The sequence below is a fragment of the Rhinolophus sinicus genome, chromosome 13 (assembly GCF_057876585.1).
Source record: "Rhinolophus sinicus isolate RSI-liver-muscle chromosome 13, RSI-T2T, whole genome shotgun sequence".
Classification (NCBI taxonomy): domain Eukaryota; kingdom Metazoa; phylum Chordata; class Mammalia; order Chiroptera; family Rhinolophidae; genus Rhinolophus; species Rhinolophus sinicus.
Genome location: NC_142513.1, coordinates 40,474,107 through 40,489,608, shown reverse-complemented (window position 1 = coordinate 40,489,608; position 15,502 = coordinate 40,474,107). Strand labels below are relative to the sequence as shown.

The 15,502-nt window shown below is 44.5% G+C and overlaps 1 protein-coding gene across 12 annotated transcripts in view; it reads right to left on the bottom strand.

Moving 5' to 3' along the window:
- Positions 1–15,502, bottom strand: part of RIN2 (Ras and Rab interactor 2) — a 245,328-nt gene that overhangs the window by 58,713 nt on the left and 171,113 nt on the right. For 6 of the 12 annotated variants that reach the window (XM_088789282.1, XM_074318237.2, XM_074318235.2 and 3 more), the window contains one exon: positions 3,428–3,528. The exons of 4 other annotated variants lie outside the window; for them this stretch is intronic. In XM_088789282.1, coding sequence (XP_088645408.1) covers positions 3,428–3,528 — 101 coding nt within the window. Of the gene's footprint in view, positions 1–462; positions 890–3,033; positions 3,201–3,427; positions 3,529–15,502 lie in introns of those variants that run through there. 2 more of the 12 variants (XM_019712550.3, XM_074318241.2) reach the window with 2 other exon arrangements.

The window sequence follows — 15,502 nt, the reverse complement described above, 5'->3', positions numbered from 1 at the left end:
TTCTGGTAAACAATATATTGTGTTTACCATGTATCAGCACTGTGTGAAGTCCTTTACAGCTATGTACTCAATCTTCCTAATAACTCTGAGGTAAAGCTCTATTTTCATCCCCATTTTACTGATGTGGATACTGAGGCACAAAGATTTTTAAGTAGCTTGCTCAATGTTAGTGAGAGAAAGAGAAAGGTGTGGGGTGTGTGAAGAGAAGAGGCTCAAGGCCTGAGCTCTGGGTTCTCTAGGGTTAGGAGGTTAGGGCGACAAGGAGGAACCAGCCAGGAGCCTAGAAGCAGTAGCAGGTGAGGTGAGGAAACCAGGGATGTGGTGTCGCTGGAGCCAAGCCAAGTAAGTGTCCTAGGAAGGGAGGGTGGGTCAACCATGTCAGATGATGCTGATAGGTCTGGTGGGCTGGGAAGCGAGAACTGACTACCAGATAGAAAAAGTGACATCTGCACTTTCACTAACCTGGATTTGAAATTCACATCCTCTTATTTTGAATGCAGGCAACAAATCTCAGTAGTTCTCTCAGCAGCTGAAACTTTGCCACCAACCAAAACTCTAGATGTATCCATTATTAGTACACAAGTATTGTTTATGCTCTTTGCTTCCAAATGACACCAGACACTTCCTGTTCACTCTGGGTGGGTTGGGTGAGGCCATATCACAACTCAGTCTCACCAAGGATGAGGCCAGAAAGGAAGGTGACTGTGAGGCATCTGTGCAGCCACCAGAACATGCCCAGCCAAGGTCTTCAGGGGCTGACTGCTTCTTCTCTCTATCATGGTTTCACTTGAGGCAGCTCTGCTCCTCTCATGCCTGCTCTCCTCTGCCCTCTGAGCTGCTCTGTGCCAGGCTGAACTGCTGTTTCCTTGTGGTCAAAGCTCTGTTCTGCCTTCATTGAGGAAACAAAGCAAAGTCCGTCTTATCCTACCTCTCCATAATCTGGCCCTCCGGACATCATTGAGCAAAATGGAGGAATTAAAAGCAAAGTCACCCTTCTAAAAATCAGGAAGAGACCTCAGCACAGAAGCCACAGACTCATTAGTCAGACTTTTCACCACATCACATGGGTCCCACACCAGCAGAATGAGGGTCATATTGGAGCTTTACCTCACACGGTAGGGAGGAGATTCAATAAGTTGGCAGCTGTAATGCATTTAGAACAGTGCCTGGCACATGTTAAACACCATATACACCATTGTTAAATAAAGACAATCTTGCCTTTTCTCTTTCTTTCCTATTTAAAAAAAGTGTCAAGTAGGGCTGGCCCGGTGACTCAGGCAGTTAGAGCTCCATGCTCCTAACTCCGAAGGCTGCCGGTTCGATTCCCACATGGGCCAGTGGGCTCTCAACCACAAGGTTGCCAGTTCAATTCCTCGACTCCCGCAAGGGATGGTGAGCAGCACCCCCTGCAACTAAGATTGAACACGGCACCTTGAGCTGAGCAGCCGCTGAGCTCCCAAATAGCTCAGTTGGTTGGAGCGCGTCCTCTCAACCACAAGGTTGCTGGTTCAACTCCCGCAACGGATGGTGGGCTGTGCCCCCTGCAACTAGGAACGGCAACTGGACCTGGAGCTGAGCTGCGCCCTCCACAACTAAGACTGAAAGGGCAACAACTTGAAGCTGAATGGCACCCTCCACAACTGAGACTGAAAGGACAACTTGACTTGGAAAAAAGGCCTGGAAGTACACACTCTTCCTCAATAAAGTCGTGTTCCCCTTCCCCAATAAAATCTTTAAAAAAAAAAAAAAAGTGTCAAGTAAAATGCCTTTGAAATTTCATAAATTCAGTGTTAGCCAACATGGCATTCAAGAATAAGTGATATTAATCTGAAAAAAAAAGTTATTGTGGAATGCTAAGAGTCATTCTTAAATTTGACAAGAAAAAGACTAAAAGAGATGTTAAAGGTTAAATGACAGCCCAGCTCTCCCCCAGTACCCACTACAGTCAGAGATCAAGACCTTAACAGTCCGTATCATGGTATCACTTCTTCAAGCAAACCTAACATCCCCTGTGGTGTATATGCAGGCAGGGGTCGTGTCTGTCTTCTGCAGAGTTTGGGGTCCACCTCACAGTGTTGTATTTCATGGATGTGGGTGAAATCAGTGCTACTAAAGTTCTCTTCTTTACTCTTCTGTCATCAACCTGAATTCCCAATTTGTTTTTAGCTCAGTAATGCAAAGGGTAAAGACAAGTCCCCGGCTAAAGTTCCACGGGGTTTGCATCTACTCTGAATGTGAAGTGGAAAGTCTCTAATAAAAAATTATTGTGCATTTGTTTAGTTTATGGGAAAAAATTAACCAATCACATCAAGGTCATAGAACACCACCTGGTGCTGCTGCAAGTAGCTTGGGGAACATCTGGTCTACCCTGTCATTTTGTAGAGAAGGAAATGGGAGACACACAATTTCCACAGCTAAGGGAGAATATATTTCCTCCAGAGACATAGGAGTTAAAGCACTGTCTGAATTCCAGCTGCAAAGTGCCTCTTTAGGATTGTCTGCTTTCCCCTCAGTCTGTGGCAAGAAACAAGTCCGGCCGGTTTGAAATTTGCCTGGACAACCAAAACCAGCTGGTTCGCCTGCCTTCGCAGGACTCCTCCTGCCTGTCTCATGACTTACAAGCAAACCCCACTCCGTGAATCTTATCCTCACCCTGCACAGACAGCCTCAACGCCATTTCCTGGGAAAAGAGGCAAGATGATAAATCTGGTGTCCCAGGCACCAAGTGTCCATGTTGTTTAGTAGTCAGTACATTCTGTTGTCTTTGCAAGTAATGAATAACACCATCCAAGAGCTGGATGAGGTTTTGGCAATCTCCTCCAATCTGCCACTCCCACCTTGACCTCTGCACCCCCATTCTCCAGATAAAGACTATCTACTCTGATCCCATGCAATACGTGCACAACATATTATGTTTAACCAGCACAGCAAATTGCCTTCCCCTTTTTAATCATTTACAATCACATTAAATTTCCAGTACACTGGGCTACATTTCGAGTTAATGGCTATGGGAAGTGCTGGGGGTTTTCTGACCTGAGAACGCAAAATGAGTCCATCCTCTTAGTGCTTCCCTTTAACCTTCTGGAGACTGACACAGGCTACACTGAGTTCTATTTTGCACACGGAGGATCCTGCTGCATTATTGTTTCCATCATTGTGAGTAGGTGGATATGGCAGATAGAACTTTAGGTTTCCGGGTTCTGGTGCCAGGAAGAATTGAAAGGGTGCAAAGTTCAAGTGCCTTTAAAGTGATTAAACAAGACAACTGGTTTCTAGGCCACTCCCACCTCCTACAGAGAGCTTCATCTGGAGTGGCCAACACATTCCCAGTTCCCAAAGTTGAGGAGCCACTGAAATGGCAGTCCTCGCTGCTAATATGGTTCACTTAACTCCCATCTCGCACCCGGCGCCTAATCGCTTCTGTCACCTGTGGGCTTCAGTGGGTTCCAGTCCATTTTCCAGGCTGACATCTGTCTGCACCATCTCCTGTTTCAGTTCTCCGATCTCCGAGACGATTGTGTCAATGAGCTATTCAAAGACAAAAATAGTGTGACGTCAGGAAGTGGAAGAGGCGTGCCCAGAGTCTGGGAGATCCAGCCACTATTATTGGAGCACAGAGATGACCTTTTTTTTAAATCCTGGCTCTGTGAATTTCCTCTACTCAGAGGAAAAAAATAAAGAGGGAGGGAGCAGCTTCTTCTTAGAAAGAGGAAGAACTTAGGTTTCGGTATTGCCTTAAGAAAAATAATATGACACCCAGTTTGGGCTTTCAACATGAATACAAAAAGGAATAAACAAATCCTGGTAAAAATCAGGCCTCAACATTCATACTGTCAAAGTGCAAATGCAAAAGGAATTCTCTGGCTTAAAGTTTATACAATCATTCTGGTTACAGAAATAAGCATATTTTAAAGAGATATACAGCTTGCAAATCAATTTCGAATTATTTTCAATTTATTTCTCATCTTATTCTTTGCTTCTTTTTTTCTTTTTATAAGAGAAAACTTTTAGGGGAACAGGCTGTGTGGGGCCAGGAGTGTGTGAGTGAGAAGGTGGGTGAACCATTAGGGGAATGGAGGGGGAAATGTGGCCTCGTCTGGCAGTAGGCTGGGTGGTCTTATATCCTCTGCCCACATGATGGGAAGGAGCTACATTTGACCCTGAAGTTTGGTCTAAATTCTTGAGCCCACCTAGCCACTCATTCAATAGAATCTTTGCTGGTCCTAATTAGGTACTGTGTGTAGAACAGCTGTTCTCAAAGTGTGCCACTGCTCACAAATTTTTAAAAATGTAGTTACTTTTCATACAAATGTTATTTATGTCAACATGTAATAAATTATTGTTTTAAATAAACAAATGTCTTAACATTTTCTTCATGAATTTTCTGATACTGACTTACTTATTTTCTGCTCAAATGATCTATCCATAGCTGTCAATGAAGTATTTAGGTCCCCTACTGTGGGGACAGAATCCCAGAGAGCAGTTTCCAGGCTCTCGGCCTCGTGTGCGGAGGTGCTGTCTTGGGTAGTGAATGACCATCAACTGTGATTGGTTGGCCATCAGCTGTAACCGGTTAGCCAATTGGCTACTGATGTAACTGCGGGGCTGCGTTGATTGGTTGGTTGGTTGGCAGGCAGAGAAGTGAATGGCAGACTGCGGATCGTGTGGCTACTACTGCATGTGTCTCCCCGGTCACCAGAGAGAATATAGTGATATGACTCCCCTACCTATGGCTCCGTGGGTGTTCCTTTTTGACCTAACCATATCCCGCCTTCTTATGTGGGGAGCGGGACCAGAGGCCCCGCAGGCCACCCCGCACGACACCTACTATAATTGTGTTTTGGTCAATTTGTATTTTCTAATACATTAAATACCTGTAGACATAATCCACACGAACACAAGCTCTTTGGGGTCCTCCATACTTTTAGCAGTGTAAAGGGGTTCTGGGACTGAAAAGTTTGAGAACTGCTGTTCTAGCTAAAGACAGTGTTGTATTGCCTCAAGCAGCTCTTATCCCACTCAGACTCTGAGAGAAACTTCATTTGACTGTACAGCTGTTCTAAAGTGTTGACCCCATCTATTCATTAACTAGTTCAACTGAACTTTATGGCCACCCACTTCACTCTAGACACTACAAGTTAGAGTAAAGTTGACAATTCTCCTGGAGAAGATATTCTGGTGGGGCACAGATCACAGCACTGAGCATTGAGAAGTTCTAGAATGAAAATGATGCTGTAGGGAGGAACTATAGCTAGGGTGGGATGGTCAGGACGGGTCTTTAAGGAAGTGGAAAAGCCCTGAATGAAAAGATCAAAGGAAGAGCCCTCCACACAGAGAAAGTCCCAGACTCTGCGGAGGCATGTGGAAGGAGAGGCAGGCAGGGATCAGACCTCATCGGCCTTCTAGATCACAGTAACTTTGGGTTTGAGTTTCCTAACCTAAGAACCATTGGAGGGCTTTAAGTAGGGCAATGACGTTTTATTTGTTTTATGTTATAAAAAGATCACTTTGGCTGCTGGCTAAAGATGGTTTGTAAGGGCAAGATGACAAACAGCAAGACCAGTTAGGAGGCAACTGCAGTGGTCCAGGCATTAGATGATGGTGGCTTGGACCAAGGTCAAAGTAGCAGCAGTGAAATTAGAAAGAAGTAAGGAAATCCAGGAATAATTTGATACAGAAATTGACAGAAGTTGATGGATTGAATGTGGGGTGGTGGGAAGGGAAAAATCAAGGACAGTGCATAAGTTTTTGGCTTGAACAATTAGATAGAATGGGGAAGGATTAGGCTTGAGGAGAAAATCTAGTTGGGCATTGGCAGGTTAAGTTTAAACTGAGTTGCTTATTGGCCATTAATTAAATTGGTTAAGTGGCTTTTGACACTTAAGATGGAACTATTTATACATTTAGAAGTCACTGGCTTATGTGTTAATATTCCAAAGTGCTATCCCAGGGAGAGATTCTCCCAGGGGCAAGTGTAGATGGAGAAAGGGTCCCTGCCAATTGCTCGTGCACTCCCATTACTTAGAGGTCAGAAGAACGGAGGCCTGTCAAGTCTTCCATGCTTGATCCATCCCCTTTGTGTATGACTGTGTGCAGGTTAGGGTGGAACTTCTAGAAGCCTTGGGAAAGAAAATGATCAGGAGATCTCATTTTACACATATCTTAGTGGCAAAATTTTAAAAAGTCTGACAATGCCAAATATTTGAGGATATGGGGAAACAGGAACCCCCAGATGCTGCTAGAAAAGTATTGTTCACAGAGGCACGTTGGACAGCAATTTGCAGTATCTTGTAGATACTGACAATACACAGACCTTCTAGATATGCACAGTAGAAAAACTCCTGCACATTCTTTTTTTTTTTTTTTTTTTAAAGATTTTATTGGGGAAGGGGAACAGGACTTTATTGGGGAACAATGGTCAAATTGTTGTCCTTTCAATCTTAGTTGTGGAGGGTTCTGTTCAGCTTCAAGTTGTTGTTCTTTCAGTCTTAGTTGTGGAGGGCACAGCTCAGCTCCAGGTCCAGTTGCCGTTGCTAGTTGCAGGGGGCACAGCCCACCATCCCTTGCGGGAGTCGAACCGGCAACCTTGTGGTTGAGAGGACGCGCTCCAACCAACTGAGCCATCTGGGAGCTCAGCGGCAGCTCAGCTCAAGGTGCCGTGTTCAATTTTAGTTGCAGGGGGCGCTGCCCACCATCCCTTGCGGGACTCAAGGAATTGAACTGGCAACCTTGTGGTTGAGAGCCCGCGCTCCAACCAACAACTGAGCCATCCGGGAGGCAGCTCAGCTCAAGGTGCCGTGTTCAATCTTAGTTGCAGGGGGCAGAGCCCACCATCCCTTGCGGGACTCGAGGAATTGAACTGGCAACCTTGTGATTGAGAGCCCACTGGCCCATGTGGGAATCGAACCGGCAGCCTTCGGAGTTAGGAGCACGGAGCTCTAACCGCCTGAGCCACCAGGCCGGCCCCTCCTGCACATTCTTTATAAGAATATTTGCTGCACCACTATTTTTAAGAAAACCAAATTATAAGCACCTAATTGTTCATCAATAGGAGAATGAATAAATTGAGGTATAGGATACTACACAGCAGTTAAAATTAATGAACTAGAGTGTTAACGAAACAAATCCAGCCTTAAAAAAAGTCTTATAGGAGTGGCCAGTTAGCTCAGTTGGTTAGAGCACGGTGTTCCCAACACCAAGGTTGCTGGTTCAATCCCAACATGGGCCACTTTGAGCTGTGCCCTCTTTAAAAAAAAAAAGAAAGAAAAAAGTCTTATAAGACTTTATTTGACCCAAACTGATGATAATTGCTGGGAAGCAAAATCGCAATGGCTTGAGAAAATGCTCTGGAGAATGGCAATTGCAGCTTATTTTATACGTTAAAATCAAAGGAGGAGACATAAGGGGGCGTTCCATGAAATTCATTGGTGGTAGATTAAGGGGGTGGGAGAAAGCAAAGCAGGGAAATCTCTGGGATTGGATAAAAAGTAAAACAGAGAGACACATACTTGTTTTACATTGGTGAGAACAAGATAGTTAATAATTAACATTTACAGCACATAGAGATGGTATGTGGGCAACAAGATAACAATGTGGTCTCATAGTCTAGTGCAGGTGATTGTGCAAGGGGTCTGGAAAAAAAGATTACTCTGACATTTCAAAAGTATGTTATCTTAGGTGCACAAAGACAACAGACAATTTCAACGTTAAAGACTGACCTTTGTCAAGAAAGCTACAGGTCTAGGGGGTGACTACCCACCATGACTGGCTTTTAGTTAGGAATTTTTACATTCAAACCACCCTGTGTGGTCACTTTGACCTGTAGGTTTGTAAGATCCACCATGAAGGCCTCCCCTGAGCTTTTCAGGTTAAGTATGTAGCCCCTTTTTCGTCCACAGCAGCTATATGCATCGAGACATATATAAACATAAAAACTCAAAAAGCCTTCATTAAAGAAAAAGACAAGTTGAAAAGGGTTGCATTCAGTGTATGAAGCTTAAAATCATGCAAAATTGTACTATTTAGTGTTTGTAGATATACCCATAAAGACTATTTCAATATGCAATGTGGGGGTTACACTCCCAATCCAGGATAGTGGTGACCTCAGGAGGAGAAATGGATGGAGGTCAAGGGGCTCATCCACCTATGAGATTTTATTTCTTAAAATGAAATGGCCAACTGGTAAGATTTGATAGAGCTAGTGATTGTTTTAGTATTGCGTGTGATTTTCTGTATGTTTAAAATACTTCAGAATCAAAAATATTAGGAAAGTAAGAAAAAGGGTGAATGTATGAAAGTGGAAGGAGATGGAGGGATTAAGAGAGTGGGAAGAAGTGGGGTGAGCTGGGGAAGTGTGAGTGTCTGTGCCAAAACCCCAGCACTTTGGGCTGGGATCCCTGCTCCCATTCTGGGTGATGGCTGTGGTCCCGGACAGAAGGGACCCTGTCCACCAGGGAGCAGAGAGAGTCTTGCCAATGGAGGGCCAGCCACCACCTCAGGGAAACATCTCCAAGAGTTAAAAGACTCCCATCTCCAGCAGGAGGATGAGTCACTCTGTACATTCACCACTCCCCTCTCAGTTACCTTCACAACCACAGTATTTATTTGAAGTAAAAATCCCAGTGGCCTTCCCCAGGGGAAGTAGCTGATGACCTACAGCCAGACTGTTTCCTCCCTACACTGTTCATGCTGACATCTTTGGCTGCATGTCCAGGCCTCAAATCCCACATTGCTTCCTTCTCTTATACCTAGGCAAACACAAAAATTTTACAAATTATGGTTCTCATTCAGCAGCACCCAGTGGCAAATGACAGATAACTTATCTGTAATTCAGAAGAGAGGCACAGTGAGGCCAAGACATAAAGGTGGACGAGGACAGAGGTTGTTGCACGTGGCTGGATGGCTATGGAAGCCTTCCTGGCTGGATGAGGGGTCTTTCAGTTCCCTTTATCTCTCCTCCTCTCAACCCCATTCTACCCCGACTCACCTATCTGACAGCACTTTACCTGACAAATGGCCCAGAGCTTAGCATTCCAGAGCCAGGTCTGCCTCTCCAAATGATCATGTTTATAAACCCACCAGGCCCTTCCACCAGCAAGAACTCTACCTGAGGACTGCTCAGGTGTCCCTGATTGGATTTGAGATGTTCCTCACATTGTCCCCACTTGTTTGTTTTTAATTCCTATAAATGTTTGATCTCATCCCTTATGCTCTGTGTTCATCCAAATTTCATTCTTTGAGAGCAAATAGAGAGATAGGTTACCGTGTTTCCCCGAAAATAAGACCTAGCCGAACAATTAGCTCTAATGCATCTTTTGGAGCAAAAATTAATATAAGACCCGGTATTATATTGTATTGTATTATATTATATTATATTATATTATATTATATTATATTACACTATATTATATTATATTATATTATATTATATTATATTATATTATATTATATTATATTATACCAGGTCTTATAGTAAAATAAGACTGGGTCTTATATTAATTTTTTCTCCAAAAGAAGCATTAGAGCTGATTGTCTGGTTAGGACTTATTTTCGGGGAAACATGGTATCATCCACCAAAGGAGACCAGTTTTAACTTAATCTTTCCCATGTTAAAGCTGTCAACAGAAGGTTGTGGATGCTAATTCTGCACCAACAGGAATGGCCAATTTGGGGTGCAGTGAAGAAGGAAAACTTTATTCAGTGCAAACAGCTCAATTGTGATATAGCATGACTGTGAGAACAGTGCGGCTCTGAGGCAGCCCTGGGGCAAGGCCTTTCTCCAGCTAAATAGCTCTGCTCTGCTGCCTGCTCTGCTTTGGTCCAGTGAGACATGTTTGATGTTTCCTTTTCAGTATTTCAGCTCCAGCCAGGGAAATGAAGTTTTCAGTCTTTGGTGGAAAGGGAAAGTGCATTCTCTGAACTAGAGGGGAGCTGACCTATAGAGAGAGAGGTCCTGGCCCCTGGTCCTTGATTGGTCCATCCTCATGCAAATGATGACTCCAAATTCTTGAAGTTTGATTGGTCCAAAAAGCACTGTCCTGGTTGGTCAAAAAGCAGCTGTTCTGATTAGTCAATGAAGATGTTAATGTGATATAGCTGTACAGCTCTGATTGGACTGGGAAAGTCTCAATCTTGTAGGTTGAAATACAATTCCAGGAACTCTTTTATAAGAGCTGGCTCAGGGGGCAGGAACACAATATAGGTAGGCAGTTGAGTGCAGGAGGCAGGCAGTTGAGTATAGGCTTCTCCCTAAAGTGTGGCTTGCATGAGCCTCAAGGCCCCTGTTTAGAAATGGCTGATAGGCTCCCCCTGCCCCCCCCCCCAATTTTAGCTCAGTTAGCCACCAGAAGTCTTTCTCTGTAGGTATCTTTTTTCTCCAGGTGCAGAAAGTCAACAGCAGTTTCAGTGTAAGTGCTTTATCAAAGTTGGTGCTACTAACTAAAGTTTCTCCAAATCCACGTACATAACCTAAGACCCCAAAACACCCCTGTCCCTATTCAAAGTTCCTACAAAAAGGGGAAGGGCTGCCTAAGTGTCAGCCAAACTGGTGAGTAAGCATTGCTTTTCACAACCTGTTTGTTGGCTTCTTGTCACAAGAACGTTAAAAGACAAATTAAGATCTGTTAATAATTACATCTTATATTTTATTACAAAATCCTATTCTTTTGAAGGTTACCAAATATTTTCCTGGATTTTCCAGTGGAAGTGCTAATTGCTTGCTTTTGGTGGTCAGTAAAAATTAAGGGTCTAAAGGTTATGGATTCTAATATGAAAAGAAATGCTAAATATGATTAAGTAAATTTAAATATCAAAATACGCTAATCGAGTTGAGTGTTTTCTCTTTCTGCTAAACAGGAAAAATTTGTTAGATTATTGGTCTGCTGCTGATATTATAAAAGTTCTCTGTCTGAAAATCAAAGATTATATGTGTCATCAAAATAATTTCTATGTTTTATATTGTCCTAATCAGGTCCTTGGTTACTGAAGAAAACTAAATCTTCACAATAGTAAGAACTGTTTTACTAATAATTATGTAAACTTCTGTATTCTAGACTACTGGAGTTCATGTGCCCTTATAGTAATTCTGACCCGTTGTTACATCTTAATGAAAAGACACAGATCCTAGAGAAGGCCAGGGAATTTGGTACATCTTTTACTACCGAGACAGGGAAGATGAGACCAAAGATAGGCCAGGTTTTTGGCTACAGTTAATAGACAGGCCAAGTCCAGGGCCATCTCAGGGTCACCCCACCAGCCCCAGAAGGAAAAACGCCAGATAAAGGAGCCTGCCCTGGCTGTAGAAGCCCAGAGCACTGGAGTAAGGAGTGTCCTAATCCTCCAAAGCAGCTGTGCCCCCTGTACAAGCTAAAAGGGCACTAGAGGAGGGAGTGCCCCCTGTTCTGAAGAGGGTGGGGACCAACTCTCTCCCCCAAAATGGTTGAAATCACTGTCAGGCCTGAAGTTCCCACTGGCTCCCACTGTGATAAGCTGTTCTCATCACAAAGGCAAAAACTACAGGTGACCCTTGACATGACAGGTAAGCTTGTTAATTAGCCATTTATTTTTCTTGATCGCTCCTCTGAAACCTGCTTGTGATGCAGGATAGTTAGTGTGTCCCTAGGTAGACAGCGAGGTCCCTGGTGGAATAAACAAAGACAGCCATATCCTAAAACTCCAGGTTTTGACATCACTCCTTTGCTCCAGGACAAAACGTAACATGGCCTTAAGGTTAATCACAAATGGAGCAGATCTGATAGATAAGAGTGGGTTACTTTGCTGATTCCTTTAGGATGGGCAAGCAGAACAAACCTGGTAGACGAATTTCATTAGAAGGCGCCAGTTTCCTTCTTCAAACAGCTCCCCTTCCACAAACAGGCAAGGAAAGGTATAAAAGTAAGAGCTTTTGCCTCAGTCACGGGGCACCCCCATTCAGGACCCCCTTCCACTCAGGAGTTCTGACTCTTTGCTTTCAATAAACTATCCTCTTTTTAAAACTCTTTGCCTCTCCTGGGTCCGTGTTTCCATTCTTCGGTCTCACGAGACACCATCCAGGCCCACACCCAGAAACTGCCAGCAGATCCAACATCATCTACATCACTTGGGGACTGACAGGAAAAATATTCCTCCATCACTTGGTTGTAAAGATAAACAGAGCCCCTTGAAAAGGACTCTGGGAAAGTTTGGTCAGGAGACCTCTAAGCCTTAGCTCTAATTACTGCCCATTGCTTTATGCTTATAGATTCTGACCTTAATTCGGTTCAGCAGGCACTCAAGAAATTTAGGGACAATCACCTCCCCCAGGCCGACCCTTCTACACATTGCAGCCCTCTAAAGTCGGGACCAAGTATTGTTAGAAGCTGGGGGGGGGGGGGGGGGTCCCTGACAACCCAGTTATCACCAGTTATCAGGCTTCAGAGTCAGCAGCTGGGTTCCCTTCCCTCGAATCAAATCTGTTTCATTTCAATGTCCACAGGGCTCCTCCAGAAGGAAGGCTATTGCACCTGTTCCTGAAGACCTTAAGCTCTTCTTCAAACAAGCAAGTCACTCTCCCAGGACTGATAAGTACTAATAACAAACCCCAGACTCCTGGAGCTGCTCTTTATTACTGTTCTCTTAAGAGCTCTTGTTTCCCAGGCACCCCACCTGGGATTCCCTAGTCACTCTAGTTATGGTCCTTTCTCTCACCTTTACTAGTTCCCCTCCTTATTATTCTTAGGTTACTTCTATCTAGACCATGCCTCTTTAACCTTCTGGTCGAATTTGTCTCTTTCAGAATCGAGTCCATTAAATTGCAGATGGCACTCATGCAAGGCTTCCAGCCCATCCCTGTGCATGATCCTGAACCGGCCCCGAACCCCAGAGATCAGAGCTCCACCTCCCAGTCTGCAGCCTCCACCTCAATCCAGTTTCTAGGCAGCTGCCCGGATTTTCAGGGCTCAGGCGTTCCACTACCTTTGACCCGCAATCTCGTTCATAGGGAGGGACAACTCTACGCCCCTGCCGTGCTCTGAAGCAGTTAAGGAGACAGACCCTCATCCCAATTTCCAAAGATTTTTCATTGCCGATCAAAGATGGAGGAATGTTGGGACGGAGGGATTGTGATGGTAGCACTAAATTTTCTATTTTTGAGATTTGGATCTCTGGTATAATTCAAATTAATAAGTACAATTTAGCTTGGGACTTTTTGAAAGCTTTCTTTTCTTTGTCTCTTAATGATATTGCTTCCTATATATTTACTACACAGTTTCATTGTTTCTATTTCCTTAGGCCCAGTGCTAGCCCCGTGACTTGGGAGAGGTTTTGCATCTATATGGGATCCACTCTCCAGGCTCTAACTTAAATCTACATAACATATGCAAAGGTTGGGATAATCAGCTTTACCGCACCTTTCCCCACCCGCAACTAGCGGAAAACGTAAAACTTGAGACGAAACAAAGACTCGAGGCAGTAGGTTGCAGCAGACATTGTGCAGCTGACTCTCCCCTTACTGTAATAAATCTTCTATATTTCTATCTGACTCATGAATTCTTTCATGGCCCGCAAGCGAACAGCCACAACACTGTTGTGCTGCCAAGGCTGTGTGAACACCTAGGAAGGTGGCAACAGAGACAAACGGCTGCTATTGAGGGCAATCTGAGAGTGAGATAGACACCAGGTTCCAGGACACTAAGTTGCTGAAGACAATGGTTCTTATAGCAAAACACAACATCTGTGTTCTTTCCAAAAAACTCCACAAACAGTGACTACGGCCTCAACCCGAGAGACAGCCACTGATAAGTATGGCACAACAGAGCCGCCACGATAAAGCCAGGGAATAACTGTTTGTTACCCACCCCAGCAGGGAAACAAAGGGGTTGTGTGTGTGTATTTGCCTCGGAAGCAGGGAGAGAGAGTGCTGCTGGCAGGAAGGGAAATTCCGCAGCTGCCTTCGGCAAGGGGGAAGTGGGAGGGGGTATGGTGACTACAACTGGGGAGAGGAAGACAGGCCTGGGGTTGGGTTTCTGGGTCCTCCCTCATTCTACCCAGAAACCTAGTGCCCTAGGGCTCCCTACCACGTAAGCATTTATGCGTAATAAAACACAGAAGCCCAAAGTGCTCACCTGGGTGATTTCCAAGCAAACTAGCATCCAGGCCAAGGGCAGGAGAATTCCAGAAAGCCCAGGTTCTTTCCTGGCCCTTTTGAAACAGTGACCCCATAAGTTCTATTTTGAGATTTAAACCTCTGGTGTAATTCGATTTGACAGTGTGGTTTGGCCTGGGACTTTTTGAAAGTTTTTCTTTTTTTTTTGCTTCCTTCCGCCAAACCTTAATGACTGTGTTTACTATACATTGACTATGCATACCAGTTTCAGTGGTTCAGTTTTCTTTGGGCCAAGTGCATGCCTGGCCAAGTGGATTGGGAGAGGTTTTTGCATCTGTATGGGATCCATTCCTGTCCCTGAGGCAGACCAGCCTCTGGGAAGCAATTTTTCAGGAGTTGCCTGACCAACTTCTTTATTCCTTTGTTCTGCCCCTCCTTACCTGCCTTTAAAACCTTTTGGTGATATTAAGAGCTGGAAGGCAGTCTTTGTGACTAGGAGTCCACTGTCTTCCCTTAATGCTGGCATTCTGGAATGAACCCGCTTTTCTTTCCACCAACCTCACCGCTCAAATTTTGACTTTTGTGCTTTTGTGTGGCGAGCACAAAAAGCTGGACCTTTTGCACGGTAACACTTTGAGATCACACCCAGAGCTCAGTGTGGACAAGGCTGGGCCTGCTGCGCTCGTCTGGCACAGGAGTCTGCACTGATCTGTACCGTTCTGTAATTATTCTGGGTGACTTCCCAGTAGGAGGGAACCTCACATTTAAAGCAGCAGTCTTGGGCAGTTTAGAGGCAGTCACACTTGCAGCAACTTGAAGCAACTATCTGGTGGCTTGGCAGCATGAGCTAGCAGTGGCGAGCATACCAGGTTTGGGCTCAAAAGGACCTGCCGTCAAATGCCCTCTGGGCCCCAGATGGGCTGACTTTGGTGGGAGGGGTATTGGAGGATAAAAAAAGGACGACGAGATTAAAATACTTTGAAACAAGCACCTAAATGCTCCAGATCCTCTTCCTATTTATCTTCTGTCTTTATATTAATGGTGATTGTTGTTATGAAGCAGAGAGCTGATAAAGCTAAAAGACATTTAAAAAGGACTCATACACCTCCCAGCCTGTAAAGAGGCAACAGACCTGGACCTACAAAAGACCAGTGTTTGTGGAGTCCAATCTTCCTTTTTGCCTGTCTGCCCAGGAGTCTCTAATCTCCAGATCTGCCCACTAGACGCCAATTTTCCCTGGCTATACTGGGGAGAGAAGTTGCTGTCTGTTGTCCCTGCTTACATGAAAGGCTGCAGGGAAGGAAGGGGAGGAACTCCAAATTTTGTTTTCTTTCTTTTAGGATTAGATAAAAGGAGGAAAATTCTCTTCAAGGTCAAACAAAAATAAGAAAGTAAGCAAGTTCTGTTACAGCACTCTTCAAA